Source organism: Diospyros lotus, chromosome 11, assembly GCF_014633365.1.
Source record: "Diospyros lotus cultivar Yz01 chromosome 11, ASM1463336v1, whole genome shotgun sequence".
Taxonomy (NCBI): domain Eukaryota; kingdom Viridiplantae; phylum Streptophyta; class Magnoliopsida; order Ericales; family Ebenaceae; genus Diospyros; species Diospyros lotus.
This window is the reverse complement of record NC_068348.1, coordinates 15,932,804-15,945,391: the sequence shown is the minus strand read 5'-3', so window position 1 is coordinate 15,945,391 and position 12,588 is coordinate 15,932,804. Positions and strand designations below refer to the sequence as shown.

Genomic DNA, 12,588 nt, shown 5'->3' with positions numbered 1-12,588 from the left:
AGCCGCGAAGCATCGGAGCGTCCAATTAGCTGACACTTCACGCTTTGACCTCTCTCTCTCTCTCTCTCTCTCTCTCTCTTCCCCCCACCCACGGGGAATCAATGTGGGGTTCGTCGTATATAAAACTCTCATCCCCGAGAGAACTTTATTTCTTGAGGAAACAAATTTATTAATTACATTCTCTTTGTTGTTGCTGGATTCATCATGAGGAGAAACGGCAGAGGTTTCAAGCTGCTGGGAAGAAGACTGGCCAAGGCCTTCAGATGGGGCCTTCACAGTTACAGGCGAAACAAGCCCGCAATCGCAAATTACCAAACCCCCGGACCATCTGGAACTGGTGTCGTTCGCTGAAGCGGGGTTGTTTTGCTGAGTCCAAGCCCAGTTACATCCGGGTAGGCCGTGGCGAGATTGAGGCCGGCCGGTGGGAAGTGCCGAAGGGGCACCTGGCGGTGTACGTCGGCGAGAGAGAGGACGATCCGCGTAGGTGTTTGGTGCCCGTGATTTACTTCAACCACCCGCTTTTTGAGAATTTGTTGAGGGAGGCCGAGGCCGAATACGGTTTCAACCACCTGGGTGGGATCCAGATTCCCTGCGGGCTATCCGAGTTCAAGAACGTCCAAACGCGAATTGCCGCCGCAGACGGCCGAGCTGGAGGTTGCGGCCCTAACGGAATCGGGAATTTAAAGACATGTTTTAGTTGTAGTTGGGGCCTTAGAGAATTCGAGGTGTAATTGTCTTTTCCTACAACCCACTTATTACTTACTTTCTTTTTGCATTTCCCCTGGCCCATTTACTTATTTATTGTAAACCTAATGGAAAATAAATAAGACCTTTATTTAGAAGAAAATTTTAAAATACATCCTATTTACAAGAATTTAACAAATTTGAGTGTTTACCTTAAATATTAGAGTGTTCGTACAAATACTAAAGCGTTTGTTTTGTGCTAATAATACTAATAGGCAGTCAAACTTACATCCTTAATTTATTTGTAGACTTTTAAGATTTTATTGATGGGAGATAAGACCTAACCTATCTAGGATTTGGTTTCCAAGCCAATCTAGTATCTGTACCACACTTGCACAATCATTGAAGCAAGCCCAGGCCCCTCATTTGTTCACAGACAAAATAATTAGCACAAGTGGAGTATCTTTGTTTTCTCAGCAATATTCAGTGCTGCACTGTTGCTTATTGTAGATACACATGTTTGAAGATGTAATAAATTCAGGTTGTCTATCCAGGTCGATTTGCCCATAATGAATTCTGGATTCAGCTCTAAGTCAAGATTTAGACCCGAATCCAAATTCAAATCCGTAATCTGATCATATCTATCGTTGTGTGTGGTTGCAAAAGAAATAACTGTCGATTGCAGTTGAACTCCATTTTCTCTTGTGGTGGGAGTAGGTAGTTTAGAATAAAATCTTGTATATGCCAATATTTATATATTGGTTTTATAAATTGTAGAAGATGATGCAAAAGTTGAGAAAGAGAATGGGTGCTTAGAAACTCTCAAAATTATTTAAAGAATTCTCTATGTATGTGTGTGTGAGAGGTTTTTAGTCCGTGGAAACAAACGATTTCTGTTGTGATTTCATTTCATACTAAGTAACTCAACCAATTGATCCTACTTTCACTATATAAACCAAGTAAGTCGGGTTTATTAAATGAGTCACTCATTTTCATTATTTCTAACATTGGTATCAAAACGTATTTGATTGTTTTTTGGTTAAAAAATCAGTGTGTGTGTTTATGTTGAATGAAACATATACATAATACATACATATTTACAATGATTTTTTTATGTATATACGCTGAATAGATATATTAATATACACACAAAAATTGCATATTTTTGTACAAAGTGTTTTGCTATATGTATGTACATACCAATGTCGTTAAAATCGGGATTTTAAGTAGGATCGACAAAGGGTCCATAAAATCGGATCGTAAAATCGTAAGATTTTAGAGATAATTAAAAATACCCTTTAATTTTTGTAAATATATGTTTATAATAATATAATTTTGTAGAAAATGAATTAATATTATTTAATAACTTGATTATTCCTTATTATAATTCAAAAAATGATACTTCCCAAATATAGCTCAAAAACTAACAGGTTGGTATAGGCAATTTAGAGGCAAAATATAGGTAATTTAGAGGTAAAATATAGCTTAAAATTCTTTAGAGGATACTTTCAATGTCTTCCATTAGATTTAGATTACAATTTTTTCTTGATTTAACATTGATTAAATCAAGTAATATCCCAATTTGGGATTGGGTGGTCCATTAATTAATTACTTGTTTGTCTTGATTTACTTATGCAATCAATGTTAAATCAAGTAAAAATTATAATTTAAATCAAGGAAATTGGAACTTATGTAATTAATGTTAGATGCTATGTGACATTGAAATTTATGTAATCAATGTTAAATCAAGTTCCAATTTAGAGGCAAAACATAACAATTCATTGCATAAGTTCCAATGTCAGATGCTATGTGACATTGAGACGTTGGAAGCATCCTCTAAATTACAACTTAAATCAATAGAGGTCTTTGAATCGTAAAATCGTTTGGGGATCTCTGAAGCGTAAAATCGTACATGTAAAATCGAGATTTTATAGGATTTTATCCCAAATTAGATTTTACATGGGATTTGAATCGTTTGGGGGTCTTCGAATCGTAAAATAGTAAAATCGTACGCGTAAAATCGGGATTTTAACAACAATGGTACATACAAAATCAGAGAGAAAAAATATTAGAGATTCGGCGAAGAAAGACTCCGTCAACCATCTTTTTCGTGAGGATGACCGTTGCCGCGTCTATCTTTTTTGCATCTGGCCACTTCTTTGGTGACTGCAATGATTGCCAGTAGCTTGTCTCTTTTACTCTTTTTTGGTCCAAAAGGTGAAATCGCTTATCTCGGGAGCCTCCCATACCCGGCCTGACAGGACGTGGGAGGAGGTTAATCATGGTGACCCAGCCGGACGCAGTGGCTAAATCCGAGCTCACCGCACACAAGGAGCTCCCCTCACTTTTAGAGAGAGGTACCTCACATTGCCGCTTACGAGACTTGATTCTTGATCTTAGTTTAAAATTCACCATGAAAGGCACTTCGCGCCCCCTTTTTTGATCAATTGAGCTGCCCATGCGAGCATCTTTTAGTCTTCTTTAGGTGGCTTTGTGGTTGCAAATGGCAGAGACGGTGACGAAGATGATCAAATGTGTTGCTGGTGGAAGTGATGCAGTGAGTAAGAAATTAAATTTGCATGGAAAATGACTTTCTTTCTTTTGAGTTTTTTTTGTCATTCATGAGTACACTTTCTACTATTGAATTTGACATCAAAAGTGTTCTTGATTATCTAAAAAGTACTTTTTTTACTTTCTCTGCCCATATTTATCTTTAGATGTAAAAGTAAGGAGTAAATTGAAATGAAATGTAAAGTAAATTACAATTGAAATAAAATGCTGGATGCCGAAAGCAAATTGAAATGACAGATATTTTTCGATTTTATCAAAGTGATCATTTCAATTTAATGTCATATTTGATGGCTTATTAATTCAAAATTGAAACGCAATTGAAATTGAAATTAAAATGCAAGTTGAAATGCAAACACATTGCCTTGAAATTCAAAAGCTGAGTTTGTGATTTAAGGTCTAGTTTGGCTAGCTTTCAATTTACAAAATATTTTTTGCCTTAAGGTTTGTTTGGCCCATCTGTTAAATAAAAAATTCTGAATTATTTTTTTATGATAATTTAATTCAAAAAAAAATTATTGTTATTTTTTAATAATAAAATAAATATTATTATTAGTTAACAATAAATATTTTTATTGTGGCATATTGATGCGTACCATTTGCATCAAATAATAAAATTATTCTACTTATAATAAATAGTAATGGCAAGTAAAGGTCGATCACGTAGACTAGCCAATCAAATTTAATATCATAATAAATTAATGAAAATAAAAAAAATATGGGGGGTTTAATGTTAGTAATTAATTGATAAGTAATAATTTAAAAGAAATAGAATTGAGTAACTAAATTTAATGAAAATTATTTACGACTATAAATTGATCACTAATCTCTAATAGATATATTTTTCTATAATGAAATATTTAACCAAATATTGTCAACAAGCAACACAAGCTTTATCCTCTCTAATTTAATTAATCTCGGCTCAGCACCCAAATTAATTCTTATCAATAAATCAATTGGTATTAAACAATTCTCATGAATTTATTGATAGCATTACGAACTGAGAATGAGTTAAAGATTAATAATCGACCAGCGCTATATTATTTAATCTATTATATATTTCATTTAAGCAAAAAACAAAAATTAGGATCATAATTATTTTACTTAATTGTCATTTCAACTGAACATCATAATAATTACGGATTATGAATTCAGTTCGACTATGAATCACACAATTAAATCAATTAATAAAATTTTGTAATTAATTAAATCATGCGATCATTAACATATAAAATAAAGAAACACAGCTATATTGAATAGAAAAATAAATAAAAAATAAAATCTCACAATTTTACTAATTATTTTTAAATTTCTTAAATCAACTAAAAAATTTTAGTTAAACATAATAAAATAAAAATAACACTAAAATCTAAACTACCTTCCCTTTCGTGTCAGGGGCGGATTTACGTGTGAGCTGCCCTGGGCTTCAGCCAGGGCAGCCCACAAGAAAAATGAATTAAGTAGGCTTAAATTTGCAATTCTTTGACCCCAGCCCACCCCCAGCCCCCCTCTGGAAACCCTTCTCTTCTCCACTTCTTCTTCATCTTCCAACCTCACTCTCGCTCTCTCTCACCCTCGCCGCCTCTCGCTCTCTGCCTCCTCTTTCTTTCTCGTCCGGCGTCCGCTCGCGCTGGCTCTCGCTTTTTGCATCTCTCTTGCTTTGCTCGCGTTGCGCTCGCCCTCGACCCCTCTTGCTCGTGCTCGCCCTCGACCCCTCGCTCTCTTCATCTCTCTTGCTCGCGCTCGCCCTCGGCCCCTCTTGTTCTCGCCCTCGCTCTCTGCCTCTCTTGCTCGCCCTCGCCCTTTTCTCTTACTCTCGCTCTACCGCTCTCGCTCTTGCCGGCCCTAGCTGCTGCGACGCTGCCTCTCGGGTCTCGGCTCTCGGCGTCTTGCCCTCTTGCTCGCCCCGACGCCCTTTGCTCTGTCTCTCGGCCTCGCCCTTGCTCATTGCCTCTGCTTCATTCGATTGAGAGCTAAGTAATTTTTTTTTTGCCTCTGCCTCTACTTAACAAGTAAAATAAATTGTTTGTGGGTTTCAACTTTGTTATTGATTGATTTGTTAAAGTTGCTGTCTTTTTTGAGCAAATTATAAGTGATTTTTTTGTTAATTTTGTGTCTGCTTAGAGTTGGCTGTTTGACTGCTGCATTTAATTAGGATTAGGAATACAATTGTCAATTGTTAATTTGTTATATTGGCCTTGCATTTGTCTCAAATCTTGAGTTAAATATTTTAATTATTCGATTATTGAATTATGTTATTTTTTTTTGTGTATTTTAGAATTTAGAATGGAACAACGAACTTCTCCGAAAAAAAAAATATTATTATCTTTTTAAAATTTTAATTTCCTGACCTAAATTTTTAGATCCGCCCCTGTTTCGTGTTGTCGCCGCGCCTTGCGCCGCTTGCTGATTCCTCCTCCTCCTCTGCGTGAATTCCCTTCTTAATTCCGCCTGCTGCCTTGTCAAATCCCGTCCACAGCCGCTTCTCTGTTCCCTTCTGTGTTCTCCCCCTCCACCCAATTTTCTCATATTATATATATATATATATATATATATATTATAAGCTATCTCCAATTTTTATGGGCCCATACAATTTGGAATGGTCAATCCCCACTTATAATATGCGGAGGAGGGCCTTCAATTCAATTGCCTTCAATTAGCCTTTTCACTTTATATTATAATATATAAGTGGGCTCTCAATTTCTCCCATGACATCTTCAATTGCAATTTTGACTTTAATTTCTCACGCATGCCTTCTTTACAATTGCTTCATTAATATATTATAATATTATATAATATACTTGGGTCTCCTCCACATCTTAAATTCCAATTCCAAGTCCAATTTCAATTTGGGTTTCTCACTGCTTCACCTTTGTCTTTCCTAAAAAAATTATTTAATATATAAAATTCATATAAACACGTCTTTTAATTTAAAAAAATAATAAAAATAATTAAATAAAAATATATATAATAATACAGACAAAAATTATTTATTTATTTTATTTTTTAAACATAATTTATTAAACTTTGTCACTAATGTCTTATATATAAAAGATTATTACAAATGGATATCTTAAGATATAAAACATGATTAATAGACTATTTATAAAAAGAATAAAAATATAAAATTACGAGTTTATCACATATTTTGAGATTATTAGTTAACCATAAGTATATACATATTTATTTTGTACAAAATTATTTAAAGAATTTATTTTTCAAATTTTTACTCTACTATTTTTTCTTTAATTAGTTTTTAAGAAAATGACACGAGTGAAAACCCCAAGAATCATCCGAACTATTGCTTAAAGAACCCAAGTTATGGAAATGAAAAGATAGTTAGATTATTATCCAATGATCACTACAACAAAAACGGGTTTTAACGACAGAAAAATCAGTCGTTGAAAGTTGATTTCCGGTCGTTAAAAAATTATAACGACGAGAATTTTTCCGTCGTCAGTCGTCGTTATTGCCTCCGCGGATAAAAGTCTTTAACGACGGGAATGATAAACCCGTCGTTAATTGTATTAGCGACAATATGACTCACGTCGTTAAAAATAATTATTAACTACTAAATTATAAGTCAATAACGACAATATTTTCCATCGTTAATAGTCTAAACAATTAGCGACCGTATGATTCTTGTCGTTAAAAATAACTTTTTAGTTATCAAAACACAAACTAATAACGATAATATTTCCTCTCGTTAATAATGTAAACAATTAGCGACAATATGATTCCTATTGTTAAAAAAATATTTTTTATTTTTTTATTTTTTTTAATAGTATGAAAACAATTACTAGTCATCAATGACAAAAACATCATGTTTTGATATAAACCACCAAACCTATATATCATTATCCATATCAAATTGAAATAAAACTTATAAAATTAAACATGTCATTCAAATAACACCAAAGTAATCATTATCCATTAGCATTTACACACCAAAAGTAGTATATATATAAGTGTTAATTGCTAACAAATTACACCAAAAAATATGTTCAACTAAAACTAACACTTTGTCAATTGTATATACTATTCAAAACTAATGGACAACAAAACACTATAAAGTCATAAAACTGTTCATGTTCTCCAAGACAGTAGTTGTTTCCTTTAGAGTCTTGTTGTTTCATTAACCTACAAAAAAAAAAATAAATAAAACATGAAATTAGAGTCAAAGAAATGTTCATGTTTTCTTTATAAAATGTTAGAAGTAGAATTAATAAAGCCCAAAACGTTTCCATCACAAACTACATAACATACAATCACTAAAATGTACCAAAACATAGAAACCCTTAAATATAGAGTAGATTGAGATGTAGATTAACAAAAATACAAAGCCTTAGTTCTATGGAATGGGGCCACCTATATGAATTCTAATCTGTGAATTATCTTTATCCATGACCATATCTTCTATAAGATCATTAGTCCTATGACCCAACATAAAATATTTGGAAGATGGCAAGTATATCATTTTTTGCATTCATGGCTAATCTCACAAATCAAAAAGCCACTTTCTCTTCATGCAACAACTTTCAAACATAAAATCTCCTTCCAGTAATCCATGAATCCATATTGGAATGATTCAAATCCTATATTTCAAAATTCTCTCTTTTTTTTTTTTTTTACAGCATTAGAAATCACTAAATCAGATCCTATATTAAAATTTTAAAGGCTTTTTAGGTTTTATATAGATATATATATATATATGTATGAATCATGATTGATACATTAATGCTCTCTACGAAGACTCAAAATCTGCTCATATTTTAGCTTCCCTAGCATCTATACGATAACCTTTGTAAGAAAGCAGAGGAAGCATCCAATAGCCATTAAGCATGGACATTCCAAAATAGGTTATGTAAATGTATTCAACACGTATGCCCATGTGATATGCAAAATATGCGTTCTACAAGCATAAGCTGACATTGTATATAAATATCAAATACACAGTATAGTTATTGTCTTATATAAATAAGTGTTAATGGAATTGCTTGCGGCTTCTTCTAGCTTCATTTTCAGGAATGCACAAGTTATGGTTGCTCTATTACTTTCACAATTCTTCAGAAAACATTATTAAGATCTCCTAGCTTTGTGTTGATAGGTATAAGAGCCTTTATTCCCATATCTTGACTTACCTAGAGAGTAAAAATTTTGTGTCTTTTGTGTCACTAGTTTTGATCAATTTGGATAGTTATTTACATATTTAGCTTTCTTGAAAATTCTTACAAATTAGGAAGATTTTGTGAAATTGGTAAAATTTTATTCTAGACGTTTTGGTAAATTTGTTCCATTTTTCTAACAGCTGTGACTGATGTGTATCTCTATCACAAATTCAACAAAACTAGCTTTATTTGGTGCTACAATTCTAAACGACCTTCCATTGTCTGCAACCACCCATTTTTTACATTCATGGCAATTCTAAATTTCTCTTAGTTTAAAAAAGAAAATAAAGATTTCTAAAATCTAATTTAATTTCTAAAAACATAATTATTTATATATGATGTTTATAGGCATGGAAAAAAAACTTACAACAAAATCTTTAAAGGAATCTTATGAAAAAATTTAGAAAAGAATAGACCATGAGTTGTTTATTAAAGACATACCCTCTTATTCACCCATAACTTACTTTTGGCATCTAACAAGCCCACATACAACACACTATATAAAAATATAATTAACATCTAAGGCTCACTAGACGAGTCGTTACATATTAAATCTTATTACTCACAGGATACATATAGTATTAAGCATTAAAAAATTTTAAAAATGGGTGATCACCCACCACCCGGAGGGAGTGATTAAATCTTATCACTCACAGGATACATATAACACTAAACATTAATAATAAAAAAATAATGGGTGATCACCCACCACCCGGAGGGAGTGATTAAATCCTATCACTCGCAGGATACATATAGTACTAAGCATTCAAAATTTAAAAAAAGGGGTGATCACCCACCACCCGGAGGGAGTGATTAAATCCTATCACTCACAGGATACATACCTCGAACAATGTTGGTCTATCATCCAATCGCATCCAATTCCTATCCATCGTACTAGATACAACAAAAATTGATAATATTAGAGATAGATTAAATTACAGAGCACGAGAATATGGGATAAAAACACTACCAGTATTCATGTACATATAATTGGTGCTGAGCTTCAACTGAAGTATGAGAATATGACCACAAACATAACCATTCTAGATTCAGCTAAAATAACCATGCAAACCATGTGTGTAACCTTGAAAATGAAATTACTTCAAATTCATGGTAGGGTATAATTAAAAATTAATAGTAGGTTCAGGGGCATTCAAAGTTAAATATGAAATAAAGAAATATTCATTGCCAACATTGGGTATCCAACAATTATAGATTCAAAACATGCTATGTTTTATAACTTAAAATTGCTACTGGCATCTTTTTCCTTGTCTTTTGGAAAATGTTAAAACACAAGTGAGCAAGTCCAAAAGCATTCTCCAGGTTTAGGGAAGAAGACAATTCCAAAGAAATAAAACACAACTCAACAAAATAATTAACGTGTCAAAAGAAGAAAATATATAATTTAATAAAAATTTACCTATCAATTGCACATCAAATGGTCAAATGCCAAGAACCCTCTTTGAAGCCTCTCTCACAACAGCAAATGCTTCCTAAAATGTAATAAACAAAGCCATTATTATTGAATTTAAAAGGCATGCCTTACGTGAGATTGGTTCTGCAATATTTAGTCAGAACATTGATTTTTCACATATTTCTTTCTAGTGCTGCATACATATAATGTTCTAGTAACAAAGTGATAGAGAAAATTCTAATAATAATGACAGTTGTTGACTCAATTAAGCATTTGGCCAACTACCAGCTATGTGTACTAGTTTGTAAGAGAGTCATACTTAATAAAGGGCAGTAATTTCAGTTCAACACGTTCTATTATAGCATAAGTTAATTACTTCAATTGGTATCTGTTTAAATGGCTGCTAGAGAGAGGAGGATCCAAGAGAAGCCTAGCAACTTGTGCAAACAATAGCTCAAATTCCTCACTTCATCAAAAGGTCAAGTGTTGTTCATGGAGGTTTGTTGTATTGTACAGTAAACAATTTATTATTCCAGCGTGAACATAAAATGTTTGAAGCAAATAATTGAGAACATACAATTATCTAGAAAAGAAATAAACCGTATAAGTACTTGAATATGAAAACTTATCTATAATTATCTCTTGGTCATCAAAAGCATGTTAGAATTTTAGCAGTTGTGAAATTAAGAAATACTTGTAGTAATAAAATTCATGTGCAATCAACTGTAACAATTTGATCACATATCCTTTTCTTTTATCTCAACTTAAACAAATTCTATTGTACTAAAATTCAAGTCAAGCGTAAATCTAGCTGTAAAAGTCAATTACTAATATCCTTCTTTTTATAAGTCAGTAACTGTAATAATAAAAGACAAAAATAGAAATAAAGTTACCATTATCAAGAAATTATTACTAAGAAAAAAATAGATTATGTCCCAAGGGAGGGAGTGTAACTACCTCAGAGTTGTAAAACCTCAGCTCTCTTCTAAACTTCAGCCCTCTCTCTACTTTTTTAATAGGATTGATAGGATGAATAAAATCCACATTGAGCATATCAGAAATCCAATCACTCCACTAGCCATTTTCAAATAAAAATAACACAACATGGAATCTAGTGAGAAACATTTAAAACTAAAATCTTCCATCATAAAAATTATAGAAAGAAAACATCAGCATCGTAGCAATTGAGGGAATGCATCGAGTACCTAGGGTATGTGGGAACACTTGCCCATGCATAATGAACAAAACCCTTGAATATCTATGGTTGAATATCTTCTTCTTTGTCAATTTATGCTACTGCAAAGGATTGGCAGCATTACAAATATAAAAATGGTGGATGCTAATCTGCATGACATGACCTGTTTTAAGGAACAAATGGCATGTTTTCCTTTAGGAGAGCTTATACAATCAAGCAACAATGCAGTTATGGATTTAAAGTTGAGGATAAGGATACAATCAAGCAACAATGCAGACATACAATTTGTGTGTGATTGTCAGTGACCTGTAGTTCAGACACTAATGTTTTGTAAAAGAAATTCACTGCAATACAAGAAACTTCCATATATTTTCATGCCCTAGAAAACTTATAAAATGGTACCTTTGGCCAATATGCGAGAGAATAATTGATTATGTTGGAAACATCAACCTTGCAGGAAAACAGTTTGTTAATAAATGTTAAAATAGAGAGCTCATAGCCACGGCAGTTAATATTAGTCAACATGATATAGAATTTCAAAAAGACTAAAAGGATGTAATACATATTAACAAAAAAATACAAGGAAAGATTATAGAAACCAACCGAACTATCCTATGATATATAGTTGAGTGTTTTTTCACCTCAAAAGAATAATTACAAGGTAAGCTCTTGCAATAATTGGATGTTTCCTCTTTTACTCTGGGTCCGTAGAGATCAACCCGCTCCTCCAACTCCCCTCTCCCCCAATGGTTCAGCCAAAGTATACAATATATGTTTCCTCTTTTATTTAGACATTAGTTTATTATGAGCAAGATGCATGAAAGTCTGGAAGTAGTATCAGCATTATAGAAAATGAAATAATTGCATAGCGACAATTAGTTAATGGATGACATTAGGCAGTAAATTGATGCATGATAAAAACCGCAAGAAATTAACACAACAAATCAATAAAAATAGAAAAGATGTTGCTAGCAGAATAGAAAAATACAACAAAACACAGAAGAACAGAACAACAAAACGGAACAGAAAAAACACAGCAAAACGGAAAAATACATCAGCACATCAGCGAGGAAACGAGTGAGGCGCAAGAGCGAGGGCAAGAGAGCCAAAGAGAGCGAGCAGCGAGCGAGGGCGAGAGGTGACGGCAAGAAAGCCAGGGCGAGGTGAGAGCCAGAGAGGGCGAGCAGCGAGCGAGGGCGAGCTGAGAGCCAAAGAAGGGGACTTAAGGATTTGGGGGAGGATTGGGCACTTGGGGATTTTTGGGGGGGGCGCGGGGGGGGGGGGGGATTTTGGCCAAGAAAGAGGCGGGGATTCCCGGCTCTTTAATTTATTTGTTTTTTTAATATTTAATAATTTAATAAAAAATAGTATGTTATATGTTCTCTTTAATATGTTTATGTATTCTTTTTAATATGTTTATTTTTTTTAACATATTATATTATCAATAAATAGCTAATGCTCAATTATTATAGTTTAATAATTATATTTTTGTATTTATAAAAAAATATAATTATATTAAGAATTACTTATATAAGTGTTAGTTAAATTTTAATAGTTTT

The 12,588-nt window shown here is 33.0% G+C and overlaps 1 protein-coding gene and 1 long non-coding RNA gene across 4 annotated transcripts; one reads left to right on the top strand and one right to left on the bottom strand.

Annotated features, from left to right (window-relative positions):
* On the top strand, window positions 1-845 carry LOC127813364 (auxin-responsive protein SAUR36-like). Its single transcript, XM_052354304.1, has one exon. It carries the CDS (start codon window positions 264-266, stop codon window positions 729-731), a length of 468 nt encoding a protein of 155 aa, XP_052210264.1. The 5' UTR covers window positions 1-263; the 3' UTR covers window positions 732-845.
* Window positions 846-7,145: 6,300 nt separating this feature from the next.
* Window positions 7,146-12,291, bottom strand: LOC127812434 (uncharacterized). Of its 3 annotated transcripts, none has more exons than XR_008025913.1 (6): window positions 11,432-12,291; window positions 11,040-11,192; window positions 10,792-10,908; window positions 9,841-9,913; window positions 9,263-9,314; window positions 7,146-7,392 (listed from the first exon to the last, which is right to left on the bottom strand). It is a non-coding gene; the product is annotated as an uncharacterized LOC127812434 (long non-coding RNA). The 3 variants fall into 3 exon arrangements; XR_008025914.1 differs by having other exon boundaries at window positions 11,040-11,479; window positions 11,671-12,291; XR_008025912.1 differs by having other exon boundaries at window positions 11,040-12,291.
* Window positions 12,292-12,588: the final 297 nt, after the last annotated feature.

Excerpts from the sequence above, each read along its gene's own strand:
- LOC127813364 (XM_052354304.1), top strand. The coding sequence starts at position 264 with ATGGGGCCTTCACAGTTACAGGCGAAACAAGCCCGCAATCGCAAATTA.